This window comes from Haliaeetus albicilla, chromosome 2 (genome assembly GCF_947461875.1).
Source record: "Haliaeetus albicilla chromosome 2, bHalAlb1.1, whole genome shotgun sequence".
Classification (NCBI taxonomy): domain Eukaryota; kingdom Metazoa; phylum Chordata; class Aves; order Accipitriformes; family Accipitridae; genus Haliaeetus; species Haliaeetus albicilla.
Window position 1 is genome coordinate 44,736,972 of NC_091484.1, and position 16,055 is coordinate 44,753,026.

Genomic DNA, 16,055 nt, shown 5'->3' on the forward strand with positions numbered 1-16,055 from the left:
TACGAAAGTAGAATAAACTTCTGCTACTAAGCTTGCAATAATGTCTCTGAAGACTGACATTAAAATATTTTTTCTATATTCTTATTTACCTTTTTTTACCAATGTTATTTACATTTGTTTTTTTCTTGTAATTCTATTGTGAAATCCCCATTTACTTATGAGACCAAGTAGAGAATCTGTAGAAATGATTGCTTATTAGGACCAGAAGAGGGAGCTCCAATTAATATTTTTATTTATTAAGTTGAAGCAGTATGTAGCAGTGTAGAATTTAAAGGTAAAGGTTATTTTAAAATATTCATTAACAGTTTTATATATTACACCTTTAAATTAAAGTAACAGATTAACCTCTCTGATTGGCATCTGTAGTAATGGCAGCATAGGTCAGAGTTAAGGTAAATGGCCTTTTTTAATCTTTGAATTTGGGCAACTGAGCCTTCCATTCCCTTCTCACTTGGATTCCAGCCATCTCCATCAGTCACTGTACAACCTGCATACAATCCCAAGAACTCTCTTTCCACACCTGATATCTGAACAAAAAAGCAAGTTGCCCTGCACCAAATGCCTTCAACCTCACCTCTTTTCCTCTGCCAATCAGGCACATAGAGGCATTCTCTCTGATGGGAATCAGAGCTTTGTAAGCTTCTGCCAACTCTTGCTCTAACATCTCAGTACACACATACCACCTGAAAAGACTTCAATCCCAGACATCTTCAAGTATTTTTAAGCACAAACTGACTTACACCTCTCTGTTTTCAAAGGAGACTAACAAAGTTAGCTGAGGCTCTGCTTTTGCCTCCTAAACTGCAGCCTCTGCCAGTTATTCTGTACCAAGTTCTTGCTGCGCTGCTTTGCAGATTTAAACCACCACACAAAGTTACCGAATTTTAAATTTTCCTGTCCCCCACCTTAAACACAACATATGCTGCCACAACTGTGAATATGCGCAAAGAATACAAAAGCACATCTCCCTTCTTGAGGAAGTCTGTGTGTTGGATTAGACATGATGAAAGAGTATCTGTTGGATAAATAAATTGATAATAAAACCATACAATTATTTGTTTACATGCAATAAATAGCATATCCATTTTGACTTAATGTTTTCAGAAGTTCAGTGTAATAGAATCATTGTTATGGACAGTATCAGACAGAGAAATCTGGGATAAAGTATACAAGCAGGATCCCTTCAAGTAGCTAGTAAGGATGTGTGGAAATGGGTTTACAGGCGTACAGAACTTCACATATAAAAAAATATTTATACTTTGGCAAGAACAGAGCCTAGAGAAGCGTGAGAGAAGGGTATGTTTGAATTTTATGTAAAGGCGATGAAACCAACAGAAAGAAAAAAAAAGATTTGAAGATTAAAATGTCAATATTAACAAAACGAATCCCACCAAGTAAAAATCCATGAACAAGATGAGTCCTAAGGACTCTACAAATAAAGTGCGTGCGTCACAGGACTGTAAGACATGTATTTTCTTTGCCCTACTACAACAAAATACTTAAATACATGGTTATTCTCTCAGATCTTAAGTAACAGTTCTGTAAATTTCTAAATATGATTTTCCATCCTCAAAGGAATATCTATGTAACAATTATGAAGATTACAAATGCATTGATTAAAGTACCAATTTTTATTACAACAAGATAATTAAAAATTAATTTCAGCAATAGAACAAAACAGCAGAATAAAGAAATGAAGAAATACAAGCATGCAGGTAGGGACAGTGAAAAATACTCTTCAATACAACGATTAACACTGTGCCATATAGTAAGTATTTATTAATCTCCTGGCTTCTTTGATGGCACTGGACTTTTTTCTTTCCGTTTAGCAGCCTTCTCCTTTTTCAGCTGTAACAAAGACAGACACCAACAGTGGTTCAAGAATTAATTTGCAAGTCGGCTAGCAATGCAGTATTAAATCTCTACATCCACTCACAAATTCACCAGAGTGATAGATGCGGTGGAGCGAGCTACAGATCATTATTAGCCCAACCTAGTATCGCTTACTTTTGCATCACAGGACAAAGGAGCATTTCCATAGCTCTGCAGCTCCTCTCCTATTCAAACCAGTGCTGCCTTTATCTCTGATAATGGCAATCTAGGTATTTATGTATCCCTCAAGTCCAAAGTGCCTCACAATGTTCATGGGTTTATGTTTATGTCAATGAAAGGTAAAGAAGTTTTATTACAGACGAGTAACATACACAGTTAGACTAACCAACATGCACAAAATCACATAGGAAGTTTGTTGCTGAGGTAGATGCTAAACCTCCATCTCACTGTCTCCTCACTGACCCACAAGGTCACATCTTCCTCTCGTAAGATTTTTTTACACAGTAGGCTCTTACAGCATGGTATGATTTACCAACACACATACATTTAACTCTGCCATTTTGAAGTAAGACTATTAATCCAAACAAATACATCTGTTGTTTTTAGAAGCAACGCTTGTTCTCAAGTATTGTTACATTAGTGAATGAAATTCTATTTAGAGCAATTACATAAAAGGGATGCATGGACTTTTGCATCTCATGTAACATAAGATAATCACGTTGCTATCAAAAATGCAAGGAAAAATAAAATAATATTTTTAACACGCTTTTTTTCCTCATAAAATAGTGTCAAAAGGAAGCAAAGCCCCAGTCTTGATTTGGATGTCTACAAATTAACTCACTGCTAAGCAATCCTGTTGTTGGTCTACATAGAAACTAATTTTAAAATATTCTTCCCTATTTGGAGGCTTGAAGTTTGTATCCTAAATTCCTACTACCTTTTGCAAAGAAAATAAAATCTTGCAGGGGGGAGGGAGGGGCAAGAAACGCAGCAATTTGGATTTGATAGTAACATATTTTCTCCCATAAACTGATACTGTATTTGTACCATCTTACCATATTTTGTGATGATTTCCAAAATAAAGAAAATTATTTAAAATTTCACAAAGCTAGAACAACTTTCTCATTAACTAACGCCTTGTTGCAAGCAGCAAGCGTAACAGCAGTTAAGATTTTAAAAGTTAATTATGCAACATTGCCTTACAAAAGAATTCATGAACAGTCAAGACATACTCCCAGCTGAGATGGTGGAGCTAAGGAGCTAATGTGGGGAAAGAATAAGTATTTAAGCATCTAAATAACCTACACCACAGGGCATTTAAATTTAACATAGTCAGTGGGGTGGAGGAGGCACCTCTAAGGGGGTGATTCAGGTCATATAAGAAAGACACACCAGATTTAGCCCAACTACACAGATATTTGCAAGGAAAAGAACATCATAAAGTTTTATAAATGAGGTAGCAAACACATTTCTAAATGTCACAGGGAACCTTTCTGTAAGTCTGTTTTGTTGTGTCTTTTTGTCACATAGTAAAATATTTTGTTGTTCTGTAATGGAGAGTTACCTCAATAAAAATCTGTCCAGTTAAGACAAATACCATCATGACTAACCTCTGAAATCCTGCAATAGCTCGTAATTGTATTTAAAGCTTTAAGAAGCTAGTGTTTTCTCAGGAAGAGAACAAATAATGTACTGCATTTATATGCCACTTAAATCATACATTTATCTTTTTTAGACATCCTCTTGTGAAAATATATTTGAATTAAGCAATAAATGTAGTAACTTGCCCGTTCTTGGTAACGTTTTTCAAAGTAAGCCATGTCATCATCTTCTGAATGCTTTCCATGAGAAACTTGCCTTGTGGCACTAGAACCACCTGAAAAAAAAAAAACCACCAAAACCAAACAACAAACAAACAAAGCCCAAAACTTTTTTCATTAATGATACTTGCTATTCCATTAGTTATGTTTTACATTTGGCAGAACACATTCAAAGTGAGAACTCGCCTTTATAGGCAAGTAACAAACCCCAGCAATTGGGACCAAAGATTAAGCCCTTTAGCGTAGGCTAGCAGCTCTTATAGTCTTGGAGGAGTTCAACAGTTATGTTAATTGCTAAATTCTTGTACTAAATAAGGGACATAAAATAAGCCTAACTGATTCCATGCAGAAAAGACTTTCTGGCAGAAGGCAGTTTCACAGGATTGTGCTGAATACATATGATCCATTCAGATATGATGAGCTTCTAGTAGGAATTAAAAATTAGAACAACTGATCCAATGAATAAGTGACACCATTAATAGGGAAGATACAAAATGCTAAAAAAAAAATCATTAAAGTTAAAAAGCACATCATGAGCAAAATTAACAAGACAGTTACTCTAAGCACTTCAAGCACATGAATGGTGTAGTAACTTTTGACATAACAAGGCTTCAACACTCATTTAAATTTTTAACTTTGATTTTAGCCCTAAGCATCCTTCAATTCATCCATAAAACCAATTAATTTTATATTAAATACTTCTTGTAAAACAGTATTATCCTACTAATATAGCACCTGCTATCTGTGAGATGGTTTGAGCAGAACTAGAAGGTCCCTCAAATGCTTTTAGAAATGGATGATCCATGCTGGTAACAAGGGATTCTGCAAGTTCAGCAGGAGGAGTCCCTGTTATAAAATAAGTTGAATGAAAACAAAAATTAACTTCAGGAGATATATTAAGAACATACAAGACGGGGTCAAAATAAGGCTACAGATTCATATCTACTATACTCAGTGCAGACACCATAAACTCAAGTTAACAAAAGCATTACAAATGGCTTCAAAAGAAATGAAAGCTTTGTTTCTTTAATTACTACAGCTATGCTATAGCTCCTAAACTTCAGACAAATCTAGGAAACCAGATCAGAATTTAAAAAAGAAATAATGAGTACATGGCAATAATAAATAAAACAGTATTTCAGGACAAAATGTGTCCATTACTAAACGACACAAAATCACAGAGCAACAGAGGTATCAAGGCCAACTAACGTGCCTGTCAAAAATAAAGTTCTACAAATGACTCTTGGTTATTTTATGCTGAACAGCTATTAACCTTTGAGCTTGGGGAAAAAAAAAAAAAAAGCTGTAACTGTATAACCAAGAAACATGTGGGCAGTATTAGGCTAAAGGAATAACATAAATATAACATGGAATTATTAAGAGAAAAACAGAAGTTACAGAGTCCTTTCTAAAAGATATGCTCCACTTCAGCCAGAAGCTACTGGGCTGAACACCATAATTGTTGATAAAGAGGTTTTTTATCAGTTCACTACAGGAAGTTGGACAAGATGGTCATAGTGGTCTCTTCACACCTAAGGACTGCTGGAAAAAAAAAAATCTGTCTTAAGTCTTACTCCTATTGATCCACTTTGCCTTCAAACTTTGAAAATCTATGTTGAATTACTACTTTTCAAAACTACTTAGAGAATTAAGTTTCATCTCAGGTCAGCTGCACTTACCTATTCCACTGTCATCAAGTCTCATGTAGCCTTCTGCTAGTGAACTAAAACCAGTCAGTCCTCCCATAGCAGCGTAAGGAACATCCTGCCCCACAGGCTTTCCTTGGGCTAAGCGCTCTTGTTTAGTTTCCACGACTGTCTCATGAGCATATGTTGGCTGACCACATGCACAGGTAAAGCAACTATGAAAGCCCAAACACCTGGAACCTAATTAACAAATAAATAAGTGTAATGAGTGAAATTATAATGGAATTTATACTTTACTGCAGCCAAAATGGTGTTTTCCTAAACTGATCTCATCAAAAACTAGAGCTCCTTCACTACAAAAGCATCCAGCTATGCTTTCTATTTGGAAACACATACGTGATTTTAGGCAAAGCAATCAGCTATCTTTGCTAAAACCTTTTACAGCCTTTTCATCATGGTACGAAAATGCTGTATAGAACAGGAGAAAGGATGAAGGTGGGGATTAGATCATAGGGGTCATCCAGTCTCAGGGTCTCATTCAGTCAAGTTTTGAGTACCTCCGAGGATGGAGATTCCACCTCTCCGAACAGCCCAGACCAATGTTGGTCTTCTCCTGGAGCAGACATCTCTTTCCTAATATCTAACTGGATTTCCTATGTTGCAACTTGTGTCCATTTCCAATACTAACACCCTTCTCTATCCCTCCCTTGACAAAAAATAAAAAAGAGAAAAAATTCTGTCAGTGGGTAAAGAAAACAACCTGCCAGAATTTTGGCAGTATTATCTCCAAAGGTGTACAGCATGTGCCAATGTCGCACGGCCAGAAAACTTAGAATCTCAATTTATGACATAAATCACAATTTAAATGTCTCTTAAAACTAGCAAAATTATCTGGGTAGTAAACAGAGGCAGTGGCAACAGAAAAATAGGTTCTTCGTAAGAGTACCATTAGACTGACTTTCAGCGGTTTTTTAAGCTTACATAGCCACAGGATGTAACTGAAATAGTTATACAAATGACATGTGACATTCAGAAACACAGACTGAAGTGAAGTGATATATCTGCCTAAGCTACAGCTAAGACTGTCATCAAAGCCCTGCTGGAGCAATGATGTGAAGAAGAAATTGAGGAACTGATTTTGCAAGTATTTCATTATACAAATTATCCTGCTTCCAACTCACGTTAGAGTTCATTTTGCACGGCACCAAGAAATAATTTTTTTAAGTCTTGTGTAGTATGTAGAAGGATCACATTCTTTGAAATGTTAAAGGATTTTTCATATAATTTTGGGCACTCCTCAATAACAGAGCTCTTACTCTGGATACAGAATAAAGTATATAAAATATATGAAGTGCTACAGCAATATTTTTTCAATTATAAAGAGTGTACATCTCCAATTTATCTATCACATTAGATTTATACAGCACCGGGCTAGACTAATACCAGTACATTAAAACAACAAAGTCCAAAATAGGAGCAAGTATTGGCACTTCTCTGTGTAACCTTTGAAGCCATCAGAAGTGTCAGGTATTTTTGAGAAACACTAGAAAAAGTGCATAAGGTAAATGATTATTAAGAAGACTGTGTTCTAAGGATTCAGTCTGAATCATCCAATTGCACATTTAAGACTTTCATATTACTTAGAGCAAATTCTTGAAAGACTATCATATAACTATTTCATGGTTTATTCTGTGAGATATGATTCTCATCCAGCAAAAGCTGTTTATGACTTTTCCTGTACAAATTACACAGACTTCATGAAAGAAATTTACTGACAGTACGGAACTCGTAACAAAAAAGCTTCAGCTTACTTAATTTGAGGTTTCAAACTAAAACATCTTTATGCATTATTTAGTTTTTATGGTTAATAATTCCTGCTGTTTCATTAAAATAACCTCAAACAACTGAACCACAAAGCTTCCTCTTAATGCCTTCTCAATCCTTTTGCTTGAAACTCCATTCCCATTTGCATTTCTGGACCCACAATCTGTATGCTCGGGAACTGCTTTGTTAGAGTGCTAACTCTTCGGGAACAGAGCACTACTTCTTATTGAGTTGAGAAAAGATATAAAAATACATTAACATTACATTCAACCAGGCAATAGAGGAACAGAGATCAACACTTCCCTCTCTCAAACTACCAAGTTCAAGTAGAAAAGTCATGTGCATGCAGCAGTGGAAATGACAAACTGCAAATGGGGTGCTTTCATACTGCCTAACTTTAGGCAGCTGTCTCCATATGCACCTAACCGAATCATTCAGAAACTTACTCTCCTTCACAGAACTTGGGGAACCTAAGGTTGTTGTTCTAAACCCTCCTGTGCAAAAGGCGATGTCTTCCTTCCCATTTCCCATCCTTCTGCAAGGACCAAAATACGCATCAGTGACAAGTGCAGCACGTACCTAATACTCTGGCCAGAATACAGATCCCTAACGTACTGTTCCTGTTAAGTTTCCTAGAAGAGAATGCTGCAAGACCATCAGCAACTTACAAGAGTTACATGAAAATCCAGGTGCTGCACTGTGCTGATCAGCAAAGTGTTTGCATCTACAACGGATGGGCTGTGTGCCATTTAGAGGGACATAGTGATAGGACTGGCACTGACAACGGCTCACTCTACAAGGCACACAAATAGGACGGTCTTTGGGAATCACCTCATAGTCCGTTTTGTGTTGCTTATACCTAAAACAGGCAAAAATAATAACTTTCATAACTTTGTTAGTATTAACAGAAAACTAACTGAAAGGCTTATTATTTATCTTACAAGTTCTGTTTTGAAATATCTTTAATTAATTACTGTTAATTGTTAATTTTCAATTAAATTCATAATATCAGGTGCTTTTACATCCATTCATTACATAAATATCACAGATCCTTACGTTTCATTTTGACAGCACTATCAGAATCAATCTAATCTACAATAACTCATGCCTTAAAGCTGAATTTATTGAAGACTACAAAATCATTTTGGTCTCAAAAAAATGTATTGAGATTTAGATTTAAGAACAGTTCTTATGATTTAAAACCTGATTTTCTCAACCCTTAGACCTTAAATTAACTTGCCTATACTGTACTGTAACGTATCTGAAAACATTTTACGTTTTCCTCATTTTAAAAAATACAACAGTGCAAAAAAAAGAAAAGATACCTACCGGTGAGTACAAAAGCACAGTGTCTCTGGTCCCACAAGCTTACAGTCCATGCCAGTTGGTGATCTCCAGCTCACATACAACCTGTTCTGTAACCGAATTGGTAATACTTTTCTTTTGTACTCCTCATATTCCTCAGGGGTAAAGAGCTTTCCTCCATCGTCATCACCTACAATTCTGTAAGCATGTCATAAAGAAAACCCATAAGAACATGGAAGACAATAAAAGTAGGCTTCTCGAGATTTTTTTTTCAAATAATATATACCAACACTTTTGCTGTAAATGCAAAATCTTATCTTTCATAATACTGTTCTAGTGATACACAATTAGCAGAATTATAGCTGATCTTTACAGAAATTTTGTGAATAATGCTCTTTTAAAAAATTTGCTCTGACAGACTGAAAACCAGCATTGTAGGAGAGAAGGAAAAAGTAAAGCCAACTACCCTTTTCATACGGCAGAAAAAGCAATGGGCATCAAGGGTTGTGTAACCAGCCAGCTCTGCCTCAGGCTTCTTGAATGACCTCTGGCAAGTCACTTCACCCATCTACACCTAAACTTACTGCAGACTTGTATCAGGTTATCAAATCTTAGCCTAGTCTGAGGAAGATTATTCAACTGCAAGCAGGTAACCGCACTGCCATCAAAGTAACAAACACCACATCCAAGCAGTCTTCTATTTCGCAAGAAGTCTATGCTAGTTTCTGCACATAATGTTGATCACGGCTGTATCCCACACCGCGGACAGGCCCATTTGTTTAAGCTATCACTACGTTCAAATTCAAGGTCACTGAAGAGTGGGAACTCTGGAGCAGCATCCAGATTCTACGTTTATGGAGACAACGGAAGACAGTAAGTAAAATCCGTAAAATACAATTTAGACTTAATTGCAGCACTTACCTATGCTGAAGGTTAGTTTATTAATGTCCGTAAATATTTCAGTTATTGTTACTGTTGTTAATAACAGTATTGTTCAGTTATTGTTTAGGGTGTGCTAAAACATACCGAATGAGAGATTCTTTGTCAAATACTCTGTGGATTTGTGCATTGCCGATAATGTACAGCACCAGAATAACGTGTCAACACATCGCTGTCATTTGCATGTCAATCCAGCTGGCACCCACTGAATCAGTGCATAACTACCTATGTAAGAAAGACCACCGCGCCTACATCTGGTGTTTTACTCAAGGTTTTCCTAGGCTAAATTAAGACCACATTTCAGCGTTAACGACCCAGTCCGTGTTTACTTTTGCTCAAGATCCATCCACTCTTCGAGAGGAGCGCTGATGAGATCAGCAAAGACACGTGGGAGTACGAGGGCAGGCGTCCATACGCTGCAAAACTTAATCCACGCCGCGCGAAAGCCCACGTCTCCTGAAGAGCGGAGCCGCTGGCAGACTGCCTACCCTCTCACACCACGCCGCACCGACGCGCGGCCGGGCAGGCTGGACGTCGGAAAGCGACGCGTTACTTCCCTTGCGGGCAGCCCTGAGGCCCGCCTCTTCACCGCAGCCGCTTCAGGGCAGGGAGATGCCCCTCCTCCGCGGAGAGCCGCTCTCGCTCTCGGGCACCTTCGCGGAGTCAGCCAGGGCACGTCCCGTTTCGCCGATAAATGGCGGGGGAAGGGTTGGGAGGGGACGTGGTGACGCAACGAAGCCGCCGCAGACCCCGAAGAGGCGGCCTCAGGACGGCGGGACCGCCCGGGCCGCGAGGACGTAGCTACCGCCTCAGGGGAAACCCCGGGCCGCGGGCAGGGCAGGCCGCCGGGGAGGGCAGGCCGCCGCCGCCGGCCTCCCGCCCCCACTCCCTCCCGCCGCGCCGCCCCTCTCCCCTCCCCAGCGACAGCGGGCGCGGCCCGGCCCTCCCCTCACCGCCGGTACTCCGCGTACTCCTCCAGGGCGGCCGCCTCCACCTGCAGCCGCTCCATGCCCGGCCCCGCCGCCGTTGGGCCGCCGGCGGGCTGGGCGGCTGGAGCGCCGGGCGCGGAGAGAGGAGGGCGAGAGGCGGGCGGGGCGGCTGCGGGCCCGCGGCAGGTGGGGCGCGCCGAGCGGCGCGTACCGCAGCCGAACGGCGGGCAGGGCAGGCGGCGGCGGAGGAACGCGCCTGTGAGGACGAGGTCTGTGCCGGCGCACCTGGGCGCGGCGGAGCCCGCGGGCAGGGCACGCGTGGGTGCTCGCACAGCCGCCGCGGGGCGGGGGGAGCGGCCACCCCTCGCACCCTGCTGTCGGAGTCGGGGGAGACGCGCTCGGGGCGCGCGGCGGCACAGGCAGGTGTGGTGCCTCAGAAGGGGCACCGACACGGCCGCCCACCCACGGCACCGGCCGCCCAGCAAAGCCTGGCCACCCCCAGGCCCCCCGGCGCCCGCCCCTGCCCCGAGCCACCGCCGCCGCCGCCGTTCAGGCCTTACCTTGGACCACCGCGCTTCTGGCGCCTAGGGGCGGGGTGGTCGCGGTCGGTCGCTCGTTCCCAGGCACCCTTCCGTTATAAAATACAAGGTACGCTCCATTATAAAATACGTGTTCCGTTATAAATTACGTGCTTTGTTCGTAGTTCAAGACAAAAGGAGGCCAACTTCGGGAAAGGCTCATAACCAGAGATGGCTCTTAGACTGGCAACCTGCAACTCCCAGTTCTTCTCCATGTGCCGCAGGCGACGCCACCATGTTGAAACGACTCCTCCAACGTGTTCGCAGGCTGCAGTAAATAGAACCGTAGAATCGTTTAGGTTGGAAAAGACCTTTAAGATCTTCAAAATAGACTATGGGCTGCTATTTCTGATACCGCACTGTGTAAGTTGACCGCTTCCACTTGATAGAAATGTACTGGTCACATCGTGACTGAACAGGTGAGCAAAAGATGTATGTTTTTCTTACCTGAGCTTTAGGAAATTGATATTTAAACTGTGCTCTGCGTGGTAGCATAAGCTACGAGCCCTCAGACTGTCAAAATGAGACCCAAGAGGGTAGGCTTTTTTCCACACAATAACACGACAGGTGCCTGTCAAAAAAGGTACAGCAATTCAGGGAAATCTCCAGATTGTTTTGCACTGGGCAAGCCACCAGCAACAAAGCAGAAGGTGAAGAGAGATGTCACAAGGACCAAGACAGCATTTTGCCAAAACGTCCCCCAAAGAGAGATGACACAGCAGGGAGACTCTCAGGTTTCCACCAGTACCTAAATAAGGTGATGGAGCATATGGTCTGGGCATTTGTCCTGTGGCTATGCCACATGTATAAGAAATTTCACCAGAGCAGCCAGCACTGCAGTACAACACACGTGTTCTGTCACACTGAGATCTGAACACAAACCAGTCCCTCCTAAAGGCAGAAAAGATAGGGGCGCAAGTCATCACTGCAGTCAATACATCTTCAAGTAAGCTAGCAGAGGAAAATAATACCACACAAAGAAGTCAGGATTGTTTCTCCAGGGAAAAGAGAATTCCTCCAGTGACCAGAACTTCAAAAAAGAAACAGATGGGGGGAGGGAGAGCTCGAAAGCAGGACGAGACGCTGTGCAGGCAGGGAATTCGAATGTACTGAGGAACACACTGCTGCACAGGAACTGCACAGAACCGAAGATCTTTGAGATACCTTGTCTGTATGCACATTTCACTAGTGCCAGAGATCCCAGCACTGCCAATAAATTGGGGGGGAGAGCTCTGGCAAGCCTGGTTCATGCAGAATGAGCAGAGTGGCTATGTCATGGGTTGATGGACCTCATCTGTGCAAGATCTTTGTTAAAAACGGTGCTCTGAAATACAGTTCGGGTTTGGAGAGCAGAGCCACATTTCTGAATAAGGCAGCTTTTGGTGAGGGCTAAAAATGTTAGTCTAGATTGTACTTTAGTATCAGATTACCTGTGAACAGTGAGTAAGAAGGTATTGAGTAGGAAATAAAAAGTTAATTTTTTGTGGGGCACCTGTTCTGTAACTACCTCCCATCTTAAAAATTGAGGATTTATTCCTGGATTTGATCACAGCAAGTGTTTTCTGCGATAAAGAGACAGTGTTCAGCTTATTAGCACCCCAGCATCTGCTTGGATCCAAATTTGTGCTCATAGACTTACTTGGGAACAGATATAAAAGGTGAAAGACTTTGTAATAAAGCTATTTCAAGCACCCGTTGTTTTACTGTCATAGCATGAGCATTGGAATACATTTTGGATTCAGAAAACCCTCTCCTGTCTTGCATCCCTTCTAAGAGATTATTAATGGACATCCAAAATAAAATTCATTAAAGACTGAGTCAAACCAGATTTTCCATGGCAAACTATCGAATAATTTTGAATCGCGGGGGGAGGGGGGGGAAGGCTTTCTGCTACTGTGAAGAGGCTGTGCCACAAGGTAAGTAAAAGGAACAGAATCCAGATGGCAAGTTTTACCTCCTATGGCTGTGATGTAGCATACGGACGCTGCTGGCCCAAGATCTCTGAACACTGATCAAAGTGGGTTGAACATATGGACACTCGCTTACAGTACAGCTCTGTGAGACCTAAGGTGCTGCCTACACATCAAAGGCAACAGCTTAATGCTGCATAGGGTGTTGACAGTCTCTCTCAACACCCTCTGTTAACAATAAAATGTGTGACCCTTTAAATGTTTAAAAATCCTTACAAGTTTGACATGTGCTTTAAAATTCATCTCAGTGAAATACCTACGTAAATTGAAGATAGCCACTTCATTAATGCAGGAATAAATAATTTAGAAATAACTGGTTTAATATTTTAGACCTCAAGTCATCATTTTGAAGTAGCAGTTAGTCACTCTATGCGTTTGGTTAATGACTATCTCTAATTAGCTATTCTGAAAACGAGAAGAATTGAAGTTGCGTAAAGAATAATGGAAATAGTTTCTATCAAATTGTTTCCTCCCTCCACATTTGTTATCAATATTCTGAAATACTTAAAAGCAAATGTAAGCAGTCCTGATGACTTATAAACTTCTAACCCTGTGCTACAATAAAATTTAGTTTGTGTATTATTAACCTAGTTTACAGGCATTTAAAAATGTCAACGTGTTTCTCTTCAGGTTTGCTATCAGAGAAACAGAACATGAATAGATATCTACTGAACAGAGTAAGCTGATGAATGCCACGGAATATGCAAGCAAGGGTCAATAAATAATGAAAGGTTTTTGCTGGAGGTACTGACAAACATAGCTGGGAAATTTGTAGGAATTAAGATCACTTACAGATAAGATAATTCAGTAGCATGTGATGCCACTGGTGCTTAAGTGATAAGATTTCATAATGTATGTAATGGGAGGCTTTTTTCATTAACTTGGGCCTCATTTTAATAACCTAAATGATATTTTTAAACAGATACAAATGCACATGTGCATCATCCCAGACAAATTGAGATTTTGAGAAAGTATTTTCTAAAAGGTTTTTAAGAAAACAAACTGGGAACTTAAATTTTATGCAGTCATTTTTATAAATAGACTTCTTGTAGAGGTTCCTAAAATTACTCTGCTTCTGCATTCCCACGCACAAAGGCTGCAACAGCAGTGATTACCCCCAGAATACATACCTGCACCACAGGAGGCACTTGGTCACTTAGGCAACTTGCACACATCACAGACATGATGCAGTTTGGAAACCTCTGCATTAGCAAATATTTTCAATTAGAATTTAGATCTATCTAGCCAGCCTCTTTAAATGACTGTGTTAATGAAAAAGAAGTATTTTGCAGTTACTTGGAAAAACAGACAACTGTGCAATATGTTAGGCATGTTACTGGATGCCAAAGGATACTGATGTTTCACTACACTGATTACAAGAACCTCTACATCTTTGTGCCATGTTTCTGTATTTTTAAAAATATTTTATTAAAAACAGATCAACAAACTTCAGTGATGCTAACAGTGGATAAGCAGCTTGTTAAGAGCCATCTCAGTGCGTTTCAGTGGAGTATCTGTCTGTCCATCCATTCATCCCAAAGGTTCTTTAATGTGGAACCACTCAGCACTTTTTCTTCTTTACACACAATTGTGAGACAATGCTCGGATATCTTAATTATATCATGGTTACTACGGTGAGATTCAAAAATTATTTATGTAGATGAGGAATGTATTGGGTCTGGCTTTGTGGGGCAAGGTTTTGGTAGCGGGGGGCAGTTACAGGGGTGGCTTCTGGGAGAAGCTGCTGGAAGCTTCCCCTGTGTCCGAGAGAGCCAACGCCAGCCAGCCCTGAGATGGACCGGCCAAGGCTGAGTCAATCAGCGATAGTGGTAGCGCCTCTGTGATAACATTTTTAAGAAGGAAAAAAAAGTTGCTGGGACAGGCAGAAATGGCAGCCGGAGAGAGGAGTGAGAACATGTGAGAGAAACAGCCCTGCAGACACCCAGGTCAGTGAAGAAGGAGGGGGAGGAGGTGCTCCAGGCGCCAGGGCAGAGATTCCCCTGCAGCCCGTGGGGAAGACCACGGTGAGGCAGGCTGTCCCCCTGCAGCCCAGGGAGGTCCACGGTGGAGCAGATATCCACCTGCAGCCCAGGGAGGACCCCACGCCAGAGCAGGTGGGTGCCCAAAAGAGGCTGTGACCCTGTGGGAAGCCCGCGCTGGAGCGGGCTCCTGGCAGGACACGTGGATCTGTGGAGAGAGGAGCCCACAGAGCAGGTTTTCTGGCAGGACTTGTGACCCCATGGGGGACCCACGCTGGAGCAGTCTGTTCCTGAAGGGACTGCAGCCCGTGGAAGGGACCCATGCTGGAGCAGTTCATGAAGAACTGCAGCCCATGGGAAGGACCCACGTTGGAGAAGTTCTTGGAGGACTGTCTCCCGTGGGTGGGACCCCACGCTGGAGCAGGGGAAGAGTGTGAGGAGTCCTGCCCCTGAGGAGGATGAAGCGGCACAGACAACGTGTGATGAACTGACCGTAAACCTCATTCCCCGTCCCCCTGCGCCACTGGGCGGGGTAGGTAGAGAATCTGGGAGTGAAGTTGTGCCTGGGAAGAAGGGAGGGGTGGAGGGAAGGTGTTCCGAGATGTGGCTTTATTTCTCATTACCCTACTCTGGTTGATTTGTAATAAATTGAGTTAATTTTCCCCAAGTTGAGTCTGTTTTGCCCGTGACAGTAATTGGTGAGTGATCTCTCCTGTCCTTACCTCAACCCACCAGCCCTTTGTTATATTTTCTCTCCCCTGTCCAGCTGAGGAGGGCAGAGTGATAGAATGGCTTTAGTGGGCACCTGGCATTCAGCCAGAGTCAACCCCCCACAGGAAAGCAACAAAAAGAACAAGAGAATCAAGAAAATCTTCCCTAAGAAAGATGTTTGCCTGCTGGTTTATTTTGGTTGTGGAACTTGAGAGCTGTATTGAGACCTGTGGTGCTTCTAGCTGTTTAGACAGCAATCAACGTACTCTTTTCTTTCCATTTTTCTTCATTAGAACTTTTGTTTGGGAGTGGACCTTGAGCATTTTTGCTACCTACATTAAACAATCATTCACAGGCACAGAAATACTACCAATTACCAAGTAAAATCAGCTGGTAAACACCCATGAGGCAAATTACAGCTAGGAAAATTCAAGTCTCAGAAATTACCAAAAGAACAAACCCAAAACAATAACCACCACCACCCAAATCAGGAGTTCTTTATATAAGGGAGGTTTTATGTC

The 16,055-nt window shown here is 41.6% G+C and overlaps 1 protein-coding gene across 2 annotated transcripts; it reads right to left on the reverse strand.

Moving 5' to 3' along the window:
* Positions 1-215: 215 nt before the first annotated feature.
* FAM221A (family with sequence similarity 221 member A) lies at positions 216-10,485 on the reverse strand. 2 transcript variants are annotated; one of them, XM_069773247.1, is made up of 7 exons: positions 10,321-10,485; positions 8,453-8,626; positions 7,570-7,658; positions 5,333-5,539; positions 4,389-4,499; positions 3,621-3,709; positions 216-1,848 (listed from the first exon to the last, which is right to left on the reverse strand). In XM_069773247.1, the coding sequence occupies exons 1-7, from the start codon at positions 10,374-10,376 to the stop codon at positions 1,780-1,782; spliced, it is 795 nt and encodes a 264-aa protein (XP_069629348.1). In that variant the 5' UTR covers positions 10,377-10,485; the 3' UTR covers positions 216-1,779. The 2 variants fall into 2 exon arrangements, with proteins under 2 accessions (XP_069629348.1, XP_069629357.1); XM_069773256.1 differs by lacking the exon at positions 7,570-7,658 and adding an exon at positions 7,792-7,982 and having other exon boundaries at positions 10,321-10,436.
* Positions 10,486-16,055: the final 5,570 nt, after the last annotated feature.